Here is a 23,187-nt window from a genome sequence, read left to right as displayed (position 1 = left end):
CGTGGACGAAAGACTCGTTGGATGTTCAATTGTAGACCACTTTACAAAGCAGTATCGTTGACCGATGCTCTAACCTGGTCCATATGAATTAATGCATTTACTTATAAGCAGCCATGGTACGGCAGCACGACATCATTTTCGAGAAATGCCAGTAAAAGGCAACTCTCATCGGTGTGCTTGCTTGTTCACAAAAATTTGAACAGGGTACAAAAAAGAGAAAAAAGAAATTCCTACATGAATGTTAAAAATTGTTAAAGAGAAATTTCTGAAGGACGTGAAAAAGGAACTTAAAAAAAAAACAAAAGTCAGGAGAGTAGTGAAAAAAAAATTCTAAAAATTTCAAAAAAAAAGAGTCACAGGCGGGATTATTCTGCAGCCATCAGGGAGACACACAAGTGTGCACATATACACATACATATATCTATGATTATGTCTATGCATATGTGTCTTTTTGGCGGCCTTTCCCTGTCGGCTTCACCGCTCCAAATGGGCTCGACTACTCCTGTGCCAGGGGAGGAGGGACGCAAAGCCAGGTCAGCAGCTCCACCACGCGCAATTTAATTACAAATGAGACACAGAATCACTGGGGCATGCAGCAGATTGAAGTTTAGTGAAACAAATGCAAAACCGAAAAAAAAAAAAAAAAAGTAATATGAAATGTGTACATAAATAGAGCCAGCGGAGGAGGCAAATAAGCAAGCGAACAGGCAAACAATCAGACAAACAATCAGACAAACAGACAGAAGAACAGACAGACAAACGAAAGTACGGGGGAGGAGGGACGCTCTCGTAACCTCCAGATGGCACTTGCCTAGTTCATGTGATGATCCGTTATCTCGCAACACCACTTTGTAAAATTCTCGAAAAAGTGGAAGCCATTATTTTTTCTCCGAATCCTTGTCGATTTGGCCCGACTAGGGAGACTTGACTGGTCCGTTATGAGCAAGTCATTTTTTACATCATAGTAAGACGAGGTGATAAAAAAATTCATTATTAAAAATCCTTTTGAGTTCCCATCATCTCCTATTATAGGGATTCTCAATGGATATTCCTGCGAAAGAGACTTCACTTTTAGTTGCAATCTGCCAGTTACCTCCGTCTTGTACACAGACGTTTCAATAACCTTTAGGTAAATAAACTCTTCATTGTTGAATGGTAATTTTATTATTTCATTTTTCAAATCACAGTCTGCATAGGAGCTGGATTCGTTCAATCTGCAGCTGTAAAATTGGGACTGATATTTTTCCAAAATATCATCATAAGAGTTAAAATAAACGCTGACGGAATATTTTACGTCTTTAAGATTTAGAAATGGAGTCGGGATTTCTTCCAACTTTTGTAGACATAGTATTGCTTGTAGCTGTTCTGGGGGGTGCTTGTGTGCATGGCTCCCCTCCGTGTGGTTGGTGCTTCTAAGCTTTGAGAATTTCCCTTCCCGCTCGCCTAACAGGTCCGCTCCTTTGTTCTTGTCAAACGGGAGGGGAAACTCGCCGTTGGACAGAGGATGAAAATTGGCACCTTCAAAGTGGGAAGCCCCGAAATGGGCACCTGCGATATGGGCACTCCCCAAATTGGCCTCCCCAAAATTGACACCATCATAACCGGCAACGCCATAATTGACACCACCATAATTGGCACCAGCATAATTCGCACCATGATAATTGATGCTGCTAAAACTCTCGCCGTACGGCTGCGCCTTCAAGGGGGAAACGTCCAAACCGCCCGGATAACCCATGCTGGTCAGATTCGGCGCGCTTCTCACACTGCTCACGCTGCTTACACTGTTTATATTATGGCACAAAGAAGCGTTGTAATTCTGCATCAGCAAATCGTAATTTACATTGCCCACTCCACTGGGGTGTATCGCGCTTGCGATGTTTTCCACGCCAGGCATACTGGCGATGCCATTCATCATGGACAGACTATTAATTCCGCTGCCGTGTTCATACAAATTGGTGTAGCTGTCTGGATCGATATAGCCATTAAGACCATTAATACCATTTTGTCCAATATTTCCACTTACATTGCTACTTTTGTTTACGTTCACGAGGTAGGAATTATTTATCTTTGTGCTCATCTCCGGAATTACATACCTCCCATGCATTTCGCTCTTTAATCCGTACTTCACATTTTCGCTGCTGGGGAGAAAGGTGTTACTCACTTGGTATGGATTATAGTAACTGCCTTGGTTGAAATTTAGGGCAGAATTTATATAGTCGTAATTTGCTGGCCTTTTTAATGGGATAGTCCCTGCCATATTGAAGGTATTATTTGGCTTTTCCATGATGCCTTTACTATTGTTGGCACTTAATGAGTACATGTCTGCACCGGGGTACAGGTGCATCGAGGGGGTGGTGTTTATTTCTCCATGGCTGTAGTAGGGAGTCTCCTCTAGGGCGTACCCATTCGGATCCACGAGGTTAATATCCCCAGGGTGTTCGTACAAACCGTAATCGGAGTGGTCTTTGGGGTTGCGTAGATTGGTGCCATCCCGAAGATTCGTGCCGTCGCGCTGCTCATACGCGTTCTTGCTTGCCTGAATAGGGTGGAAAGGTGGGATCTAATCAAATACTTTTTCTTTTTTTGGCAAGTGCAAAATGTGTATGCCCCCTTCCCCCAACGGTTTATCTCAAATGTGGGAATGATCAACCTCGGCACAAAAAGGAGGATTTTTATTCCTTTTTTCCTTTATTGTGCTATATTTTTGTAGCGTCATTTTTATGCTTACTACGTCGCTGATGTTCTGTTCTGATGGTATCATTTTCCCTTCCCCAGAACCGTAAGAATAATTCTCCATTAACGTCCGGCGGGGGGAGAAGAACCACGGTTATAGCTCCGGAAATGGGCAGCAATCTTGTCTTTTCTAAAAAATCCGTTTCAGTGAAAATACACTGTTCCTTGTGCCCACACCATGCTACGCTAAGTTGCGTTGCGGAAAAGCACATAAAGAAAGTTGCAACGAGTTGTTAACGGGATAAACGGGGGTGAATGAAGAGTGCCCTTTATTCTGAGCCGTTAACTTCATATAGTCCGCGTATCTGTTGGGGGAAATAAAAAACGTAATCCTTACCAACATGGAATATGCTAAAGCGGGGGAGTGCTAAAATGGAGTATGCTAAAGTGAAATAGACAAAATGGCCGCTTTATTCTGAAAATCCATGTAAAAAAAAAAAAATGTGTATTTTTTTCTGAACGGCAAGGTAAAAAAAGAAAAAAAAGTGTATTTTATTGTGAACGGCAATATGAGAAAAAAATAAATGTGTATTTTTTTCTGAACGGCAAGGTAAGAAAAGAAAAAAAAGCTTATTTTATTCTGAACAGCAATATGAGAAAAAGAAAAAAAAAAAAATAGCTAGAAGGTAAGAACATTCATGTATTATCAACTCGACAATTGTGTCAACTTTTACATGTGCAGACAAATGTGTAATACAAAAGTGTGTTTTTTTTTTTTTTTTTTTTTTTTTAGCGTGTGCAGGTGTGAACGTGAACACACTTCAAGGCATACACAGTGAATGGAAAAATATTTATTTTCCATAGTTACATGATTTATTTCCTCATTGTTTATTTTTGATTATTTCAGTTTGTACTGTTTCGATGCCGTTACATGCGTTGTGATGCCGCAGTGTATAATTTTGCAGGAGGGGGTGATGGGGGGAGGAAAATACCGCATTGGGGTAATAACCGCCCACCCATTGTCAAGCAGGAATGGTAGTACTTTCCAAGTTGCTCGCGACTCTGCAGATATGCACACATAAATGCAGATTTGTAAGACAATTTGAAGCTCCTTCTTCCATGCCTTTTGAGGATACTAACCCTGCACACACTCTATAATTGATTAGTCCCTTTCTTCTGAACAAGGGCACAGACTGTTGCACACAGCAAGTGCTCAGTAGTAGCCGTTAGTGGGAACTTTTAATCGTAAAAAAGAAAAAAAAAAAAAAAAAAAAAAAAAAAAGAAATTCATACTTTGCAACAATGTGAGAAAATATGCCCAGAAATTGGTTTATCTTTAACCTCTTTTGATACATTTCTGAAGTGAGCACAGCAGTTGCAAAAGTAAACGCACTGCTGTTACTGCCCTTTTGCTGTCTCCGCCATTGCTACTTGTTTACGTTTTTCTGTTTTTTCTTCTGCATACTTTGAAGGGAAGAAGTGAAGCACCGATAAAATGATGGTGATCCCCACACGGAGTATCGATTTTGTGCACAAGGAGGAGCAATAATGTAAGCTTAAATGTGAGAAAAAAATACAAAATGGTAAAATAACGCAAATGGAGCGGAAGTAACCTATGGGGCGAAGCAGCGACGAAGCAACGACGCAGCAACGTAGCAACAACACAGCACATGCCACGTTAGCAAAACATCGCAATGATGTTAACAAAGGGAAGGCGCGCACGCCCCTTCCTTTCTTCTACATTTTCCACGCTCGGCGTTTTTACAATGTACCACTTCGGAAGCCTAAAATGTACCTGCTGAAAAAACGGCTTGAACTGAACCATGCAGGGCGGATAAGCAGTGTAGTCTTGCTGAGGAACCCCCCCCGGGGAGTAGTCAAAATAAGAGTGAAGAATTTTGCATATGCAAAAAGCATATACGAATGCAGCACTCTGGAAGGAGATGTGCAGCATACGGATACTTCTCAGGGGGTAAATATCAAGAGAACAATAACACCAAAGTTCCTACCCCACGGAACAGATTCCACTAGTACATATAATGAGAATCTACGTAGTGTATTCTTTTCCAACAGCATGGATGACGTGAAAGTCTATTTTGATAACAATTTTAACGAAATGAAAAATCATGAATATGTGTATTTGCTATTTAAAATGTATGAAATTATTTTTTCTAATTTTTACAAAACGTATCAATCTTGCGACATTTTGAGGCTGGACAATCCGCAGTTCAGATTTGTGACCTTTGACCAGTACGTAGATGACTGGGTAGGGAGATATGGCGGTGGAAGTCGCCAAAGCGGCATAGGAACAGCAGGGGAGAATGAAATCATATTTTACGAAAATGATGAGCAGAATGGCATTTGTGATAGGATATTGGACAGCGAGGGAAGTAGTCCATCCAGCCCTGTAAGCCATAAAAGAGGGAAGGACCATCTCACCTTGGACGATTCTGAACGATTGAAGGAGACGAAAGGAGAAGTGCATAATATAGAAGGGCAGAACTATGTAATAAATACTTCCCTGCCAGACGGTGTAGATGACCACACAGCAAGCAGTTATTATTCTCCACAGGTTAATCTGAACACGCTGATTCAGATACACCTTAACTACGTGCAGTATATAGAAAAATTCAACATCAAGGAGAGCACATGGAAGGATTACGTATCGTCCTTCATGACAAAACAGTATGAAGAGTTGTACCGAAATGTGCTAAACGTAATTTATAAAAAAATCTTTTTCTTTTCATGCAAAGATGTTATTAACTACCTGTATGTAACGAAACGGATCAACCTCCTGTCCATAAGGGAAGTGAGCATCTTAGCAGAAAACGTCATTTTGCAAAATATGAAGCATTTGGATGAAGAATCCCTAGTGAAAGTAGGCTACATATATCTAAACAACTCCAACAAGGAGAAAAACATTCATCATATAGGCAGATACGGAAGTAAGAACTTCCTAGAGACATACCTCAGCTTAGTTCAAATGAAGGTAAAATCCATGAGTAATGAAAATTTTGTAAAAATCCTCGAATACGTAAGTAAGAACAATTACAAGCATGTTCAGATTTTTAGAGACTTAAAGGGGGAAGTGTATAAGAGGTATAATAATCTGACACCGGAGCAGATGGTGAAGCTCTTCTTTTTGTACTCGCAGAATATGAATGCGGCGGACGATGTCTTGATGCGTAATTTTGTGAAGGCCATAGTTGATATGTTTTCACCTGAGGGGGAGGAAGCAGAAGGGGCAGCTCTGGCCGCGGGGGTGGGTTGCCAGGAGAGACGCGAGTTGGACAAGTTGGGCCAGTTGCACCAGTCGGACCAGTTGGACCAGTTGCACAAGTCCGATATGTTGCACCAGTTCACCGAAGGAACGGGAGAAAGGCATCATCCCGCGGAAGGCCTCCCCCTGTCTGTACTGCTTAACGGAATATGGACGAGTGCCAAGTATTTTAAGGATTCGCCTTTTCTGCTGATAAAGAGCGAAAAGGTGATTTTGGAGAATATAAAAAATTTTAGCGCAAACACGGTTAGCATGCTGATTTGGTCTTACAGCATGGTGGAAGGGAAGAATCCCCAAGTGCGGTTCAGCAATGAGTTCTATTTCGAGTTAAAGGAGAGAGCGCTGCAATTGCATCGGGTCATGACTCCCAAGCAGCTATCCAACAGTGTACTCGGGTTAGCAATTACCGTTGGGAGGACGGTGAGTTGGGATGGGCGCGTCGACACCGAAATGCATGAGGTGGTTGAGCGGCACCTGTTGAGTATGGGGGGAGCGAGCGAAAGGGGGGTTATCAGCATTGGGGGAGCGAGCAAAAGCGAGGTCAGCAGCATTGGGGGGAAGCCAAACGTCCATGCCGCAGGAGGGAGTTCTCGTTTCCTAAACCTGTTCTCATCGGAAGATTTGTCAAACTTGTGCTATGCGTATTCGCTTGTTCGGAGCGGCAGCAGAGAACTACACAGTCTTATCCAGTCAGCCATACTGAAGAAGCAGAGTGATTTGTCCCCTCAGGAGATTGCCAAAATAGCGTACGCCTATGGAAATATGTACTTCTACGCTTCATACACCCTGCTGAGTTCATTACAGTATGAGATTTTGCAACGGATGCATCAGTTTTCTCACCACGAGATATGTGACATCTTATGGTGTTATTGCGTTAATCGATTTTTAGACGCCAATTTCTGGAAATGTCTATTACGTGCAATTGATATGGAGAAGTTGGGAGACCCTCGTTGCTGTTTGTTGTACTCTTCTCTGTCTTATGTCAATCTGATTGATTCATCCATCCTCGATTCGTACAATACGTTGCGTGTGTTTCACTTGGTTAGTGAGCACTACTGGCGATTTCAGAATGAAGAATATCTTCACAGTTTCGCGGACGACGTGGTGGATGCAATGTGTAAGGAGAATGCCTTAGTGAGGGGGAGAAGTGGAAGGAATGGACAAAAGGGAGCCGAAGAGGTACACACGGGAGGGGAAGAGTCACACACACATATACGAAGTAGCAACCGGGATCGTCCCTTCCAGTGCATTAAGAAGGCCTACGATTATGAAGGTTTCCTAATTGACATTTATTTTGAATATATGGATAGCCCATATGCCGTCTTCCTTTACAGCGCATTGAACACAAGTTCGGGTGGGTATCCCTTGGGAGAGAGCGTTCTCAAGGCTAGATACTTCAGGAGGAAGAACATCAGGACGGTTCATCTGCTTCACAGCATATGGAGCGACTACCGTGGGAATCCAATCGATCTGCTCCACGCCCAGCTATAAGAGGGTGGACTCCCCCCCCTCACCCCCCGTGTCTTTGTGTGGTAGGTGTAGAGGACCCCCGTTTTTATTGGTTATTCTACCCCTCCCTTTGCTTCTACCCCCCCTGTGTGTAGTTCCCAAACCAGCGGTGATTCAATATCTCGACAATGATGGGGCGCTTATTAGGGTCGACGTTCAGCATGAGCGAAATTAGATCTTTCAAATCGTCGGAAATATCATTCGGATAGTTAAGCGTACTGCTGTCAAAATGCTTTATGTCATCTTGTACGTATTTGAAAGGAGGGAATCCCTGCGTCATGATGTATAGGAGAATGCCAAGACTCCAAATGTCCAGCTTGAACACAGAGTAGTTAATGGTCTGATTGAAGATAATCTCCGGAGCGATGTAAGCTTTTGTTCCAGCCTCCGTCTTAATATTCTGATCAACATTGACAAAATCGGATAATCCAAAGTCAGCAATTTTGCACGTCATATTTTTATCGAGTAAAATATTTTCAAGCTTTAAATCTCGATGGACTATGTGTTTAGAATGACAATAGTACACTCCTCTGATTATCTGCACGAACAGATCATGAGCTTCCTTCTCAGAGAGGTACCCCTTCTTCTTAAGGATGTAATTCTTTAAGTCTCCATTAATGGCATATTCCATAATTAGACAGACGTAATTTTCGAAATGATTCACATCGTACATCTTTATAATGTTGTTATGAATCAGACCCCGTAAAGTCTGTATTTCGATGAAGACTCTATGGACATCTGTCACATCTAGGAAGTTACTTTTTGGGATAAATTTTAGGGCCACTTTTTTCTTTGTCTGGGTGTGTATCCCTTGGAAGACAATTCCGAAGCCACCGGAACCGATTCTCTTCTGAACGATGTAATCATTTACTATTAAGTTATTTTTGACCTTACTATGGAGGGTTAGTTTCTCTTTTCGATCCTTTAGGTAGAGAGTGTCGCCATCGATTATGTCTCTAATGGAATGTATGACGTCTCCACACGAATCGGTGATGTACTCTCCTTGTGTGTTGTACTTTTCTCTACCGAGCTGTAGAATGTCGTGTATATTGTTGTCGTAACTGATATCAATCTTCACTGCGTCATTGCCTTCGCTTCGGTCCAGGCACAGGTACACCTGTTTGTACTCCCCCTTGCAGAGGAAGTCCTCCTCGGAGTTCTTCGCGCGGCCCAGCTGCATCTCAAACAAGGGAGGAAGCCAGGAAGGGAAGAAGCGGGGCAGGGAAGGGCAGAGGCGGGGAAGGGAAGAAGCGGGGAAGGGCTGCAGTGAACCGTGGGATGGCAAAGTCCTGGTTTATTATGACTGCGCCGTGGCTACCACTTTACTCCCCACGTCCCATATATCACAATCTCAATTGTGTATACCCAAAACCTCTGTGCCCCTTTCACCCTCTGTGTCACTTGCCCAAGCAGTGCATCCGATGCGTCACCGAGGGAGTTCCTCTTTCAGTTCGCCGTACTTTTTAGGACGTATCCACCTCTGCTGCGGGTTTACTATATGGTATATCCTTGGCCCGTCCAAATTGGCTTATATATCGTCACAATAAATGTAAGGGCCAATCTGAGAAGTGCTTTATAAGTGAGTCTCTCCCCCCTATGGTGATGAAGGGGCACCTCTAATCGTATTACCTATGAGGGGAACAAAATATGTTCTCGCCTCTGCCCAGCCGGATGAAGACACAAAAAGAAGGAAAAAAAAAAAAGTAATCCCTTTTTAGTCAACGTGGTTTTGTTAACCCTTTTTTTTTTTATTTGCATAGCAGGTGTTGATGCTTATGTTCATGCCGATGTGGACGCGGCGGCAGAGCGAACACGTCAGCGATTCCCTACCCCGTCTATATTTGGGATAACATGGCGCGGGCGAGCTTCAACAATAAGGGGGGGCATTCCATTTGTTGACTTCTCTTATGATGAACCCGGGAGCGTGCTAGACCGGCATTAGTTTTGGCGTTGGCAAATGCGGCGCTCAAAATGGAGACGAAAATAGGGGCGGAAATAGGGGCGAAAATAGGGGCGAAAATAGGGGCGAAAATAGGGGCGAAAATAGGGGCGAAAATAGGGGCGAAAGAGGGGCTCTGTCGTTGCTCCCTCTACTTCCCTCATTTTTGCCGCGTCTCAAATGGAAGTGCCGGGGGAAGCCGCGCGCCCAGGAGCACAAAACAAACAGGCGGTGAAAAGGAAAAGAAAAAACTTTAAACAATTGGAAAAAAAATTAAAAAAAAAAATTAAAAAAAAAAAATTATAATAAAATGCAGCAAATTGAATTAAAATTAAAACTGAAACTTTACGATGTGTGCACTGCGTTTGTCCTCATTCGTCTTGTGGCGCGCACTTTGAGGGTCCATTTGAGTGGTCCATTTGATTAGCCCATTTGACGGCCCATTTGACGGCCCATTTGAGTGGCTCATTTGTGCTGCCCGACCTCGTAGCCGCTTCGACGACGCTGCTCGGTTGCTGCACACTGCCCACTGCCCACTGCTCCACTCAGGGGGGAACGACGCACGAGTGGGGCATGACGTAATAATCAATCTTGGCATGCAAAAAGAAAATGAAAAACTGCAACAGGGAAATCACAGAGCTACTAAAACAATTTATTGTTAAGATGGACAATATGAAGAAGAATAAACTGAGGGAGGTGTAGACGTCAAATACGTAAGGCTTGATTTTTCGAAACTTGGATAAGATCAGAAGTATGTGTGAAAGGGCCATGAAGAGAAATACGAAAATCTGTCCTCCGTTTATTTCTCCCGTGGTGGTGCGGTTTATATTGTCTGCGTGGAGGGGTAGTGGAAAAAAAAAAAAAAAAAAGGAATGAATGAATGAAACAGGGGTACACGCGTTAAAGGTGTGTACAGGTTAGTATAGGTAAGTAGACGCGAGGATACGCCTGTGCAGCCTGCTGCGGGGCCCACTTCTCATTCGTGACAGACGTGTGTTAGTAAACATTGGGGGGGAGGCTGTATAAGAATGACATAACGGAGGGTGGTTTATACCCCCTTGCATGTTTACCTTTAAAAAAGATCATTGCAGAAAGCTCAGCAATTATTAAAATGTAGAGGACGGTGTAGTAGACTTTGACTCGGAGGGGATAAATATGTTTCGACTCAGATGCATAGGTAATGAGGGGTTCTTCATTGAATCTGTTTGTTTGGACATCTGTATCGTTTATTAGGTTTTCATTTTTGTTAATATTTTTTATGGAATATATAGGGAAGCCAATTTTTATTGTCTCATTTGGGTAAATTACACACGCAGGGATATCTTTTTTGTTTTCATCCCTTGCATTAGAAAAAACATAACTTAATGCATTTTCATAAAATAAAATGGGTTCATCTTTTAGTTCATTTAAATTTAACGTTCCTGCCATTTTTGCTGATTGCTTCTGTTGTTGTTTCGTTTAACTGCGTCCACTTGTATCTTACCATGTGGTTGATTTTTTTTCAAAAAAAAAAAAAAAGATGCACTTGAAAGGAGGAAGAGGACACCGGTGGGGGGTAACATTTCACATGTCCTTCTATCTTATTGCGAACGTCTGGTTTGTGTGGGGGGATGATGCTGGCGAAGTGAGGGACTCAAATGGGAGACCTCTGTGCCTGTAGAAGGTACTTTTCTCCCCTGCCGCTAAATCGTTTCTACCAAGGGGGGCGTTGCGGGGGGGGAGAGATGCTCTACACAGTGGTACTTCGCCTCTAAGGCAACAAAGTCATCGTAGCAACGAACACGGGTAGAAGAATTGTAAGGGGAAAGCTACTACGTCACAATTGAGCGCTGTTTTTTCAATGATGGATGAGATGGTTCTTTGTTTAGCTCCTCTTTGGCTGCTTCTGCAGAGCGGCTATGCTTCCTAATCGACGTTAACGGAGTTACGCATATTGCTTGGGTGGAATGTGAAGCGAAAAGGCGGAGGTGGCAGGAAGACCATGGAGGCTTGACTTCGCTGAAGTATATTTGCGTGCGAAGACGTAGGTACATAAAAGAATCGGTGCAGACTGTATCTGTGCATATACCTCTGCATGTACATATGCACGTATATAACATATATGCGTGACGCCTTCTCTTGAGCGCAGTCGAATGTGCTGGGGAGGGTTCTCTGACAAATGGCTGCCCCCGGGAGGGTCAAAAGCTTGCAGCAAAATCACTCCTCTGATGAGCAAATTCTTTGAAAGTTCGCTTTGGCGCTCAACGCTTCACATCTGTTCTTTGCCTCGTTAGATCGTCAGCGTGATTGCCACATGATCGAGTGCTGCGCTTTCTTTTCCTTTCCCTTCTCCCTCTCTTCGATCAGATCACTCGTTTCTTGTTTTATGCTTTATTTTTCTTCATTTGTTGTTCATTCATTTTTTCTCTCATTCCAGTTATGAAGAATCATTTTTCTTTCACTATCTTGTGCAAGTGAAGAAAAGAAAAGAAGAAAAAAAAAAAAAAAAAAAATCATGTTGCCACATATTGAAAACCGATGAGTAGGGGCAAAAAAAAAAAAAAAAAAAAAACATTTATTCTTTATCAACTCCCTTAGATTCTTTTTCACAAATTGAGGTGCGGTCAGAAAATATGTACCACTTTGGTTTAAACTTGGATCCTCTGCAACTTCTGACTTCTCTTTATTTCCCTATTGCTGCATCCGGCGGTGATAAATTTGTCGTACATTTGGGGGCCTCCTTCATAATCACATCATCAGGGCATGCCTACCTCGTCGCATCAGTTCTGCTTGTGTACCGATGCAGCACGAGGTTAGGTCATTTGGCTGTATCTGTTTAGCCTTTTTTTTTTCTTCTTCTTTTTATCAAATGGAATGAAGGGAAAAATTTGTTCGTCGTTTTTTTCGTAGCAGATTTTCATCTTAAACATTGCTTAGTGTTCCAATTGAGAAAGCAAAATTTTCTGTGTTAGCAAAGGTTCTCTTTTTTTTTTTTTTTTTTGTACAAAAATGTACAACTGCAGTTTGTGTGCTTCTTCCAGAGTGGTACTCTCACTGTGACTGGCAGTGACTCGTTACGGTGTGACCATTCACACATTCGTCACAGAAAAGAAATGATGACATTGGATAACTCCACTGCTAATCCGCCTTCTCCTACAAACGTTTCACTGGAAGGAATATCTCCAAATGGATTGCCATCAGCGATAACACACTCCCCGCGGCGAGAATAAAATTTGAAGGCCTTCCACCCACGGCAACACTTTTTCATTTTGCCTCTTTTTAATAAAAATGAAAGGAGTATGAGTAAGCACACACACACATCCCCTTTAATGAGAAGGAATATTCCATCGGTTCCACATAATGATGACTTAACTTTTTTGGCACACATGATCATGTTACGCGAGAGGTTATAAAAACAGCACCTGTGTCAAAGCTGTGTGTCCTTCGGGGGTCTGTCTCTCCCTCGAGATAACATTTTTTCGTCTGTCCCGTTCTTTCTTACCATGGGTGCATAAGATATATGTGTCCTTTTCATTGTACTCAATATGGCTGTGTTGAAACGGAGGGGGGGACAAATTTTTCACTTATGCTCAGTTGATGGTCGCGCAGAAAAAAAAAAAAAAAAGGTCAAACGATAGATAGTCACAACTAACGGTAATGGATAATCGTTACCATCAGTGTAGCGTATAACAAAAATGGCACAAATAGGAAATATAAAACGGGATGTATCACCGTGAGGGGTCACCAAAAAAAAAAGGGAAAAAACTTTTAAACAAGTACATGCACATAACTAGGAATGTACACATATGTAATCAATAATGGCGAGCACACCGATGTATGTGTCTGCTGCATGGTTTGCACTTATTGGTGATCCCTACTCACAAGAACGGGATTATGTCATTTCTTCCCGACTGATTCTTCTTCGTCTGTCGGTACGGAAAAGAAATGCAGTTTCGATCGGGGCACTGGGTACCGTGCAGGTTCCCGCTTCGCCTGACCAGGTATTTCCTGCTGCTTATCGAATAGCCTCTCCCGTTGGGGGCATATTCCAGCGGGTGTATAATATCCCCCCATTGGGAGTGACCTACGTGGACACACATTTGGCTGACTATATCCCACTCTGCTAGAGATGGTAAAAAGGAATGTCATCTCAAAGTTGGGACGATTTGGGGGACGAGCTCCTCGATTTGTTCGTTGCAGCGATAGAAAGAAAGGGAACGTAATTAGGTCGTTTGGGTCAGCGCGAAGTTGCCTCCATAGGTTAAAGAATTGCACTACTCGATTGGCCGCTTATCCACCTGTCCGCTACATCGCGCCACTCTGCCACAGATACACCCAACTCACGTGTCGAGGATCAAGCAGAAGGGACACTGATTCAAATCTTCGTGAATGTACAAATCGCAGCCGAGGCAGAAGATATTTTTGCACTTGGAGCACTGGGACACCTTATCGTAGAGGCGCTTATTGCACGAAACGCAGACGGTGGGCCCATTTTCCTCATTCTTAATTTCAAGAAAGAGAGAAGACCCCTGAAGATTGTTACTAATGTGAGATAAGTCATGCATCGAAATTAGATGCATCCCACAGACTTTGCACTTGGATGGTATCTTACAGGTATAACTGTTGCAGAAGTTGCAGATATACGTATCGGTGTTTAATTGATTATGACAGGAGCACATGATTTGTGTGCTAATCTTCTTCTTTATAGGAAAGCATATATGAATAAGTTGGGGTTCCATTCCACTCATCCAGAGAGGGGTCTCCGTGACATTATTCATTTCGTTCATGAGGGAGTTTTTCGTCATGCATATTTTGTAAGCCCCATTTGTCTCCTCACAGATGTGCTTAAGTATATGCATTTCTGGAGCAATCGACACGCAGTTCACATGCATGTTATTTTTTCCTATTAGGTTTAGGATGTTTAGAATGTTTTTCTTATCACATGTTCTTATCGACCCATACATGATGAGAATTTCTTTCGTTCCGTAGAGCGGGATGTCCATTAACAGATCGTGTGCAATTTCGAGTCCCTGCTGTAGAGAGGGGGACCCCTGGAGACCCATACTCCTCTCCTTTAGCAATGCATTCATAATGTCTTCCATGTTGGAAGTCAGTGGCTGGATTAATTTGGCGGAGCTGTTTTTCAGCGCCACGACTCCCACGTGTCCAACAGGATTCTTGAAGAAGAAGTTGGTTAGGAAGTTCTGACCAAAGGGGGCGGGGTAGAAGAGAGAGGTTAAGGTAGATCTAGCACATGAAAAAATGAGACAGTACATTTTACACTTATTTTATCCCCATACGGTTCATGTGTGGATTGCTAACATGGTGACCATTCCGTTTGGAGAACATACACAGAGGGGTTCCTCTTCGCCCCATGAGGTCACATCGTCCCTTTTACCTCCACACACTCCAGGACGACGTTTATCCGATCAGGCTTGAAGTCCCTCTCCTTCATGCTGCTCGACATGTCAAACAGGATGATGATGTGCCTGTGGGGGTCGGTGCAGGGGTGATCAATGAACAATGAACAATGAAGAGTGAACGCATGCACGGACATATATGTCGAAAGGTACCTTCATACGTATGTAGTCCATCTGGGAGACACATTTGCGATGCGGCCACGCCAAACGGACTCACCCATCTGTGGCGCGTTTAAAAAATAATATCTCCCCTCCGCAAACACGCAGAACAAACCTGAATATTCCTTTCCTCAAAGCACATACTTGATTCTTCTTATATTTCTGTTTGCATTTTTCTTCCAAATTTTCTTGGCTCACATGCTGCAGAATGCCGTTGTTTTCTACCAGCAGGTTCCATGATCGCTCAACGTCTGTAAAGTGGGGGAATTGGCGCCGGATGTAGAGGTCCAAATGGGGGGGCAGGCCACTGGCTCGATAGGAAGCTTCGATATGCTTCTTAAAATGGCAGATACGATACGGAGCTTTGACATGGATCTTAAAAACGCAGCTTCGACACGCAGTTTCGATAGGCAACTGTGCCATTTTCTTTCTGTACCTTGCTCCCAGGTAAACTTGGCGGTTATTTCTTCGAAAACTTCATTTTTATCAAAATCACGGACAACCTCTTCGACTAGGATGGTCTATTGGGGGGCGAGAAAAAAAGGAGGTTGACATATGGGCATACGTTGGAGAGGATTCTCTGGGGGGACATGTCGTACAAAATTGGAAGGGAAAAATAGTTTGCAGAGGAAGGCAACTCAGAATTTGCTTCTTTTCCTCCTTTTGCTTCTTTCTGGACGAACCTTATTTTCGATATTTTGCGACTTGTGCATGTTGTGAATAAGAATCCGCACACGTTCGTTTGATTTCGTCTCGAACAAATGCGTTTTGGAAGTTGCCTTTGGCTATGCCATATAGCATACATCATTTTAATGTTTTCCGAGGAATCAGTTGGGGATTTATCTGCCTCTCATGGTACGTGTGGCGCAGTGGTCGTCTCTACAGTTACGCCTTTGTGCAGCAATGCATTTATTTTATTTATTTCGCGTTCTCCTTCACCAGGGAAAGGGCAAAGTGATTCCTTTCTTTTACACGGTTGACAAAAAGAAGGGAACAGATTTGGGAGGGCTGTTTGTACCAATGGAGGGGGAACCATTTAAACCGGGGGGGAGTGTTCTCCATAAATTTTTCTTTTTTTTTTTTTAATTTTATCTTGCCCACTTTTTTTCCATCGAACAGAGCTTATGGAAGTATTTTATACGCGTTTGTTTCACAAAATGGTAGGCCAATTTTACTGCTTCATTCTTTTTGAGAAAATAAAAATGATCCTCCTTCTACCATCGAGTTTATGACCACATGGTGCACATCCAAAGTTACCCGTTTGATATATTTTCACAGAAAAAACAGTGTCATGGATAGGCATTTAATATTTTACCACCAACCCTTCCCGTTGCAGAGTTTTTTTTTTTTTTAATCCCGCAAGCCAACATATCCGTCTAAGATGATCGAAGGAGCACTTCCCCCATGCTAGGTGGGAGAATGTAACGAACCAGCAAAGGTGATATGTTAAGATGTCCCTATTTCACCGGATGACACGTCGCATATTGTCACTTCCTTTATACATCATGGGGACATATTTACTCTTCTTTTTATCCGTCGTCTCAGTTTGACCACTCAACTGTGTGACTTCCCTGTCGTTCGCGGCGGAGTGATGACCACAGTTATGGCGCTAACACATGAATGGATAGTTCCATTTTCGCATCGGGTAGTGGAAAAACAATGAAGAAGGAACTTATAAGAACAACATCTCAGTGAATTCACTTCACAATGTAACTTTTGCCTTGTCTTGACTGATGAACAGAAAGGGACGCATGCAATGCCACATGTGCGTGGCCTTCTTCATTCATTTCTCTCCTTTAAAACTATCCCCAACTGATGCTACATCCTTCAGACCTCTCATATGATAAAAAGAAAAAAAAAAAAAAAAAGGGGGGGGAGGCTTCCACTCGTGAGAAACATTTAGTAATGCAATTCGAGTGGAAAAGAGATGCCTCAAAATGGTCAAACGTTGTTTCCTCTTTCGTGGTTAACATTTTTTTTTTCCTCCTAATAGGAAATTTAAAATGAGTTAAGAAAAAAAAAAAACTCTGCAATTTGTTAAAAATGCAATTCGCTTTTTTGCCTCCCCCCGAATTTGCCATTTGCCTATGCATAATGTGCAAAAGGGTTATGTGCACCTATTTTTTTTTTTTTAACTGATAAAAAAAGAAAAATAAATATTACTTCCTGTTGCGACGATAATTTCAAATGTATTTATCAAAATATGGGGTGTGACAACGTCGGCTAGTGGAATTCTGGGGATTTTTTTTCCTTTTCATTTTGCCCACTTCTACGCTTCCCCTTTTCTATTTTGCGCGTCTTTGCTGTGAACCCCCCCCAGGAGGATACATCAAAAATAACACCAGGTTCGATGCAGTGAATTTTTAAAGTGTCAAAAAAATAAAAAAAGATGCCACTATGTGTGATGCACCGTGGTATGTGGCCCTATGTAGAGCTTGGCCTCCTGTGTAGAAAGGCAACGGGGGGCGTTAAAAAGATGGCAGCGCCCCGCTACACGGTTGGTCATGCGGTTCGTAAAGCGGATCGTAAAGTATATCGTAAAATGGACCATAAAGCTGATCGTAACGCGGATCGTACAGTGGGCCGACCGTAAAACGGACCTCCTCGCTGCTCCTATTGCTGCGGTGATTGCTACTTTTCTTGTGCCTATCCGGGGTGCTTCCCTTGTTCCTGCCATCTGAACCCGTTAAACCCTTCCTTCAGATATGCTCATTTGGCCCCCTTTCTAATTATTCCCCAGGGAGCGCCCCAAACGGCAGAAAATAAAAAGAAAAATGTGCAGAGATTGCGAAGATACATATGCAAGTAACACACAGTGATCATCACAGCGAGTGGGAAGCATGATTTTCCTTTTTTTAACTCTTGCGGGATGTACAGAATAGGAACTAGACCCCTATGTAGAGTTCAGATTGATGGGAAATCACCATCTGCAACATATCGCATTGTTTTATTTTTTTTCCTTTACAAACGGATCGTCTAAAAGTAGACGTCTTGTGAAAGGGAGTACGTCGAGAGGGTTGACATTTTAATGAGATGCAAATTTAGAACATCTTCATTTTTGAGGTCGCGGGGAACATGGGCCCACCGTTGTCGCCTCTCGTTCACGTCATAACCGCAGTGTGTTGTTCACTTTGCTTTGACCATACGTTTGTGCGACTGAGAGGTAATCAAAAAAAGTGGTTCATTCTGCTTCCCCTTTCTCTTCCCTTTTGCTTCAGCTTTTTCCCCCCAGCAGCGGTGCGTCTATGAAGGCATATTATAGCCAAAGGGGGTTCGCCATTCTCAGCTTCCACAAAGGGAAATACCAAGCCCTGATTCCTGTCTGTACATCTTACACACATTCATGTGCATGCGTTTATGATTGGCCCCCACCTCTGTCGAGATGCTCAACCCTATGGGCGAAGAAGCTTCCACCCTAGTGATGGATGAACTTACAGACATATGCGAGTACAGCAGTAACGAAGAAGCAAATGTAGTCTACATAAAAGATTCCAATCAGTTTGTAAAAAAAGTGGAGTATGAAGAAGATGAGACAATTCGAGACGTCCTTACACGCAACGGGATCCTTAATGGACAGGATGGTTTTCTATACCAAGTTAGAAGCCATCTACTGGATCTCGATAAAACCTTTGCGCATTATAAAATTTGTTCAGGTGAAATTATCTACATTTTGCCTGAACCGGCACCCCTGCCTTATTTGATTTATCTCTTCCATCAGAAGTCTGGGAAGGTGCACGTAAGTTTGTTAGGGATCGTGAAGAATATATCGCGGGTTATTCGTTAATACAAATTTGTCTCGTACTACATAAGCAATGTTTAGGCTGACTACCTTCACACACGTAGGCACACCCGTTTCTTCTCATCGATGCAATTTTTCCCACGCAGTACATCGAACTCAGCCACATGGATTCTGTCGACCTGCTGCACAAACAAGTAGAGAAATTTTTGCAAATAAAAGAAGAGAACCAGATACTGATATACGGTGGCAAGTGCCTGAACAATACGAAGACGTTAAAGGAGGAGCAAATGTGCAGGGAGAGCCTAGTCACCATACTGGATAAGAGGGACATACCCAACATAGAGACTGGGGACGATGGGGTGTGAAGTGCGGTGAGCGTACGTTCCGGATGCATACCTTGGGTAATGGCCCTCCGCGCCGCGGAACGGTGAAAAGGTGTAAGGCAAAAATGAAAGCAATAATTTTGAAACGAAACAGATAGACCAAAATACACATTGCTGCTTAGGGACAGGCCGGGGAAACCGCTTCCTTTCTATGAGAGGAAAAGAAATCTCGCTCCACGTAAATTGTTTCTCACTCTGTACGTGCCGGTGTGTCCCATCCACATATACCCCCTGTTTTTTTTTTTTTTCCTTTTTAAGTATAAAACTTCTTTTCCTTTTTAAGCCCTACATGCGGCAAGAGTGAGAAAAAGAGAAAAAAAAAAAAAAAGAAAAAAAAGGAGCATATGCAACGATCTGTGGTTTGTCTTTCTCCCTCGTTTCGCCGCCAAACAAAATTTTGCGTCCTTTTCAATTGTAAGGTATGGTATTATTTGGCACAGATTTCCTCTTTCTGGCGCGACCTTTTTCTCAGCTGGGAAAAATTTGCACTGAGCGAGAGCTACGAAATGGATGTCCCCGATTACACTTCACGGTGGAGAATAACTCAATTGAAGGGGGAAAAAAAAAAGTTAATGCCGCATAGGGTCACACTTACATTTGTTCAGTTCACCTCAATAAATGAGTTTTCCCCTGTTGGTTAATTTCCCCTTACGTCATTTTGAGGGGCTCAGTCGTTTTGGCTGACTGATTTGGAGTCTTCCGAGAAATGAAGGGGCCCAGACGAGGAAGAAAAACGGCGAACGTAGAGCGGTGTGGAGGGAAGAATAAAATTACAGACGTGGAAAAAACAAGTGACGAAGTGGTAAAGTAGCCAAATGACAAAGTGGGAAGCATATACTGCAATGTATATGAGAAAGAACCCCGGACGTTGTCCCCAGGCCATATGCTCTCGCATGCGCATGTGCACAATGTTAATTGTACGTCCTTTTTCTTTTTTTTAGTTGCCCTGGCGTGATAAGGTACACCCACGCGGAAACGGTTTCGAAAAAAAAAAAAAAGATAGGAGTAGGAATAATAATCGGGCAAACAAATGTCGAGGAATAAATTTTGGAAAATCGGGTCATTCCCAACTTCTAAATATGCTGAAACGGCGCAAACAAGTTGAGAGGGAGATGGTAAGAAGCGCTTCTTTCGCTTCTGCACAATCTTATACAAGTTACGTACGCGTGCGAAAGAACGATTAACGGATGGTTTATCTACATTAAAGAGAGGGGAAGAAAAAATCACCTGACTTGGTCATACAAAAAAATTATTGACTCATAAAAAATATTCCAGTAGAGGCTAGGCTCCACATTTGTTCCCAAAGGGACTCAGAAATATGCCTTAACGGACAGAAGCAGGAAAAGTACATACTTCAGCATTATGATGAAAAGCTATTTATCGGAGGAAGATAAATTGAAGTTAACCATAAAAAAAAACTACTTGCTGAGAGATGCCATTAGGACGAAAATTTTGAACGACCTGAATAGGTTGTCGTACCTTTGCTCAGGTATGTACGGCACAGGGTAGCTCAGGGGGGCAGGCGTTTCCCTGAAAAAATGTGCCACCACCACTCCAGGGCATCCTCCCCTCCCCAGCAGTTTGTTCGTTCCGAGTTTGTTTTCATATGCAACTTTGGCGCATTAAACTCGTTTTCATATTGTCCCATGTTGTTCCCATTTTGGTATATTTTTTTTTTTTAAGATGAGAAAGACGAGCTGAACAGAAGGGAAAGACAAAAGCAGGGATTCATCGGGGAGAGCTTGGTAAGCACACATATTTGCTGCGGTGTTTTCTGCGCACCTTTTTGGAGCGCCTTCTCATCTCACCCTGCTGGCCTGGGCTTCCCATCGAGGAAAGACAAACTTCCCACTGCTCTGCAAAATTGGGAGGGGAACCTTCCTATTCTCAGGTGCAATCTCTCGCCCTTCATCCATCCATACGAAGCGTTAAAGAAAAATGTCACTTGGCCAACGCGGATTGTACCACGATTTACAATTTTTTCCCATATTGTTGACATTCTTCCCATTATTACCATTTTTACGATCCTTAGGAGTACTTTCCCGAATTCAAGGTAGAGAAGCGGGTAAGTTGAGAAACCAGTAGAAAGGCGTGTGCGTATAAGTGTAGCCTCCCCCCTTGGCGTGCATGCACACACATCAGTTCGTAGCCTCGTAGGAATAGACGCCTCCATTGCATCAACTTTTCAGCCCAAGCTAGAGGAAGATGAAACGACGGTGACGAGAAACAGGAGGCTTCTGCAAGTGGGCCTGTTTGAGCATTTGAAAAAAGCCAAGGATGCCCTGGAACAGGAAAAAAGCAATGAAACGGTCATCAGGCAGCAAATGCAAAATAAAAGAGTGGAACAAAAATTACAGGAAGAAAAGAAAAAATTTGAAAAATACCAACTTGACTATATAGAAGAAAAAATCATTACACACATTAAAGAAATAAAAAATGTGGACTCTCAGATAAAAACAGACGAAGCGAAGCTGATGAAATTAAATTTAATTAATCATTATGAGAAGATGAAGAATTTCATAAGTACCAATTGCCAGCCAACTATTTTTTGGTGCCCTTTTAAATTTGACTCCAAAACGGAAATGCTGCAAAAGGAGACGGACAATTTTATTAGAAAAAAAATCGACGCAATTAAGGAATCGAATTATGAGGTGGACTTTCAGGAAGAGCCTTGGCTGCGCCAGTTTCAAAACTTAAAAGAAATGGTGCGACGACGCAACGGGGCAGCGGGAGAAGAGACGGTAGAGAAGGACGCGCTGGAGCACGCAGAGGAGGCAGACGAGGAATCAAAGCAAGACGATGAGAACGAGGACAACGGGGAAGACAGGGAACACCTCGCGAGAGAGAAATCCCCCAATGGAAGTCACTACACTGATGAGAAAGAGAAAGAGAAAGATACGCAGGGCACCCCCAAGAAAAGCACCAGTAATGACACCGACGTGAACACATTCCAAAGGGGTAATACCTTCCCTGGAGGGGGCTGTAAAGGCAGTGACGAATTTTACCCCGACAGCATTGGCTATGAGGACTTGAAATGTAGGGAGGCGCGCGAGGCAAACGAGGCGCATGGCGCGGATGGAGCAGGTGAGCCAAACGAGACCATCGAGCTGGATGAAGCGAACGATACGATCGAACTGGATGAAGCGAATGTGACGAACGAAGCGGACGAGGCCAACGTCACGAATGAAACGGATGAGGCCAACGTCACGAATGAAACGGATGAGGCCAATGTGACGAACGAAGCGGACGAGGCCAACGTCACGAATGAAACGGATGAGGCCAATGTGACGAACGAAGCGGATGAAGCCAATGTGACAAATGAAACGATCGGTGACAATGACGCCCAGGGGGAAGACGCCGACGCGGTTGAGAAAAATGCGGGGAAAAAAAAAAGGGGAAGGCCCAAAAGAAAAAGGAGGTGAAGGGCTGGGGGAATATCAGGCAGGGATCCCGTGGTGGCGCTCACAGGTCGCAATGGAAAATGTACATCATATATAAATAGATACATATACCTGACATGGAAAATTGCGATGTGGGCTGAAACGAGAGGCCAAACGGGTCGCAAGGGGAAGCACGCAGCATAAGTGTAGCAGTAGCAACAGCGACTGCAACTGCGACGGCGCTGCTGGTATGGCCTGCGCGCGAGGCGGCCGTCGGGTCATTCACATCCACCTGCCTTTTTAACCAGAACGCCATTCCCCCACTGCTTCTTTTTAATGTTTACGATTTTTTTTCTTTTTTTTTTTCTTTATTTTTTTGTCCTTAGCTTTCTTAATTCGTATATGATAGGTTACAAACATGTGCACGCATAAATGTGCGCGTATTTTTTTTTTTTTTTTTTTTTTTTGTAACTCGCCTTTGCGCGTAAGCGTGCCGGGTGATGGAGCAGTGTAGTGTAGACTATAATGTCAAACTGGGTGTAATAAATACGCAGCGATTGATCAAATTGGAGAGAGCAATCTGCTGCTGGCAGAGTACCCATGCGCAGTGTTCATATGTGTAATAATGCGGGATGCGGGCATTATGGGCCCCAGTAACACCCCCGGTGGCGGATGCTCACTCATGGGGAAAAAGAAGCCTCACATAGGTACACCTTTGCGTGAACG

General features: G+C 43.2%; 7 protein-coding genes across 7 annotated transcripts; 3 read left to right on the top strand and 4 right to left on the bottom strand.

Annotated features, from left to right (window-relative positions):
- Positions 1-811: 811 nt before the first annotated feature.
- Positions 812-2,761, bottom strand: C922_00527 (hypothetical protein; the record flags this gene model as incomplete). The annotated part of the gene is made up of 2 exons (XM_008816143.1): positions 812-2,536; positions 2,729-2,761. The coding sequence occupies 2 exons, from the start codon at positions 2,759-2,761 to the stop codon at positions 812-814; spliced, it is 1,758 nt and encodes a 585-aa protein (XP_008814365.1).
- Positions 2,762-4,462: 1,701 nt separating this feature from the next.
- On the top strand, positions 4,463-7,444 carry C922_00526 (hypothetical protein; the record flags this gene model as incomplete). Its single annotated transcript, XM_008816142.1, has 1 exon — positions 4,463-7,444. The coding sequence occupies one exon, from the start codon at positions 4,463-4,465 to the stop codon at positions 7,442-7,444; it is 2,982 nt and encodes a 993-aa protein (XP_008814364.1).
- Positions 7,445-7,538: 94 nt separating this feature from the next.
- Positions 7,539-8,642, bottom strand: C922_00525 (CAMK/CAMKL protein kinase; the record flags this gene model as incomplete). The annotated part of the gene is made up of 1 exon (XM_008816141.1): positions 7,539-8,642. The coding sequence occupies one exon, from the start codon at positions 8,640-8,642 to the stop codon at positions 7,539-7,541; it is 1,104 nt and encodes a 367-aa protein (XP_008814363.1).
- Positions 8,643-9,946: 1,304 nt separating this feature from the next.
- On the bottom strand, positions 9,947-10,829 carry C922_00524 (hypothetical protein; the record flags this gene model as incomplete). Its single annotated transcript, XM_008816140.1, has 2 exons — positions 9,947-10,233; positions 10,472-10,829. The coding sequence occupies 2 exons, from the start codon at positions 10,827-10,829 to the stop codon at positions 9,947-9,949; spliced, it is 645 nt and encodes a 214-aa protein (XP_008814362.1).
- Positions 10,830-13,720: 2,891 nt separating this feature from the next.
- C922_00523 (transcription initiation factor TFIIH subunit 2) lies at positions 13,721-15,672 on the bottom strand (the record flags this gene model as incomplete). The annotated part of the gene is made up of 5 exons (XM_008816139.1): positions 13,721-14,584; positions 14,779-14,869; positions 15,075-15,210; positions 15,396-15,480; positions 15,643-15,672. The coding sequence occupies 5 exons, from the start codon at positions 15,670-15,672 to the stop codon at positions 13,721-13,723; spliced, it is 1,206 nt and encodes a 401-aa protein (XP_008814361.1).
- A 2,669-nt stretch (positions 15,673-18,341) lies between these two features.
- On the top strand, positions 18,342-19,063 carry C922_00522 (hypothetical protein; the record flags this gene model as incomplete). Its single annotated transcript, XM_008816138.1, has 2 exons — positions 18,342-18,695; positions 18,845-19,063. 2 exons carry the CDS (start codon positions 18,342-18,344, stop codon positions 19,061-19,063), a joined length of 573 nt encoding a protein of 190 aa, XP_008814360.1.
- A 1,380-nt stretch (positions 19,064-20,443) lies between these two features.
- Positions 20,444-22,503, top strand: C922_00521 (hypothetical protein; the record flags this gene model as incomplete). Its single annotated transcript, XM_008816137.1, has 4 exons — positions 20,444-20,570; positions 20,765-20,826; positions 21,114-21,146; positions 21,271-22,503. The coding sequence occupies 4 exons, from the start codon at positions 20,444-20,446 to the stop codon at positions 22,501-22,503; spliced, it is 1,455 nt and encodes a 484-aa protein (XP_008814359.1).
- Between the last annotated feature and the right edge of the window lie 684 nt (positions 22,504-23,187).

Source organism: Plasmodium inui (assembly GCF_000524495.1).
Source record: "Plasmodium inui San Antonio 1 unplaced genomic scaffold supercont1.2, whole genome shotgun sequence".
Classification (NCBI taxonomy): domain Eukaryota; phylum Apicomplexa; class Aconoidasida; order Haemosporida; family Plasmodiidae; genus Plasmodium; species Plasmodium inui.
The sequence above is the reverse complement of the archived record's forward strand: the minus strand, read 5'-3'. Positions and strand labels throughout refer to the sequence as shown.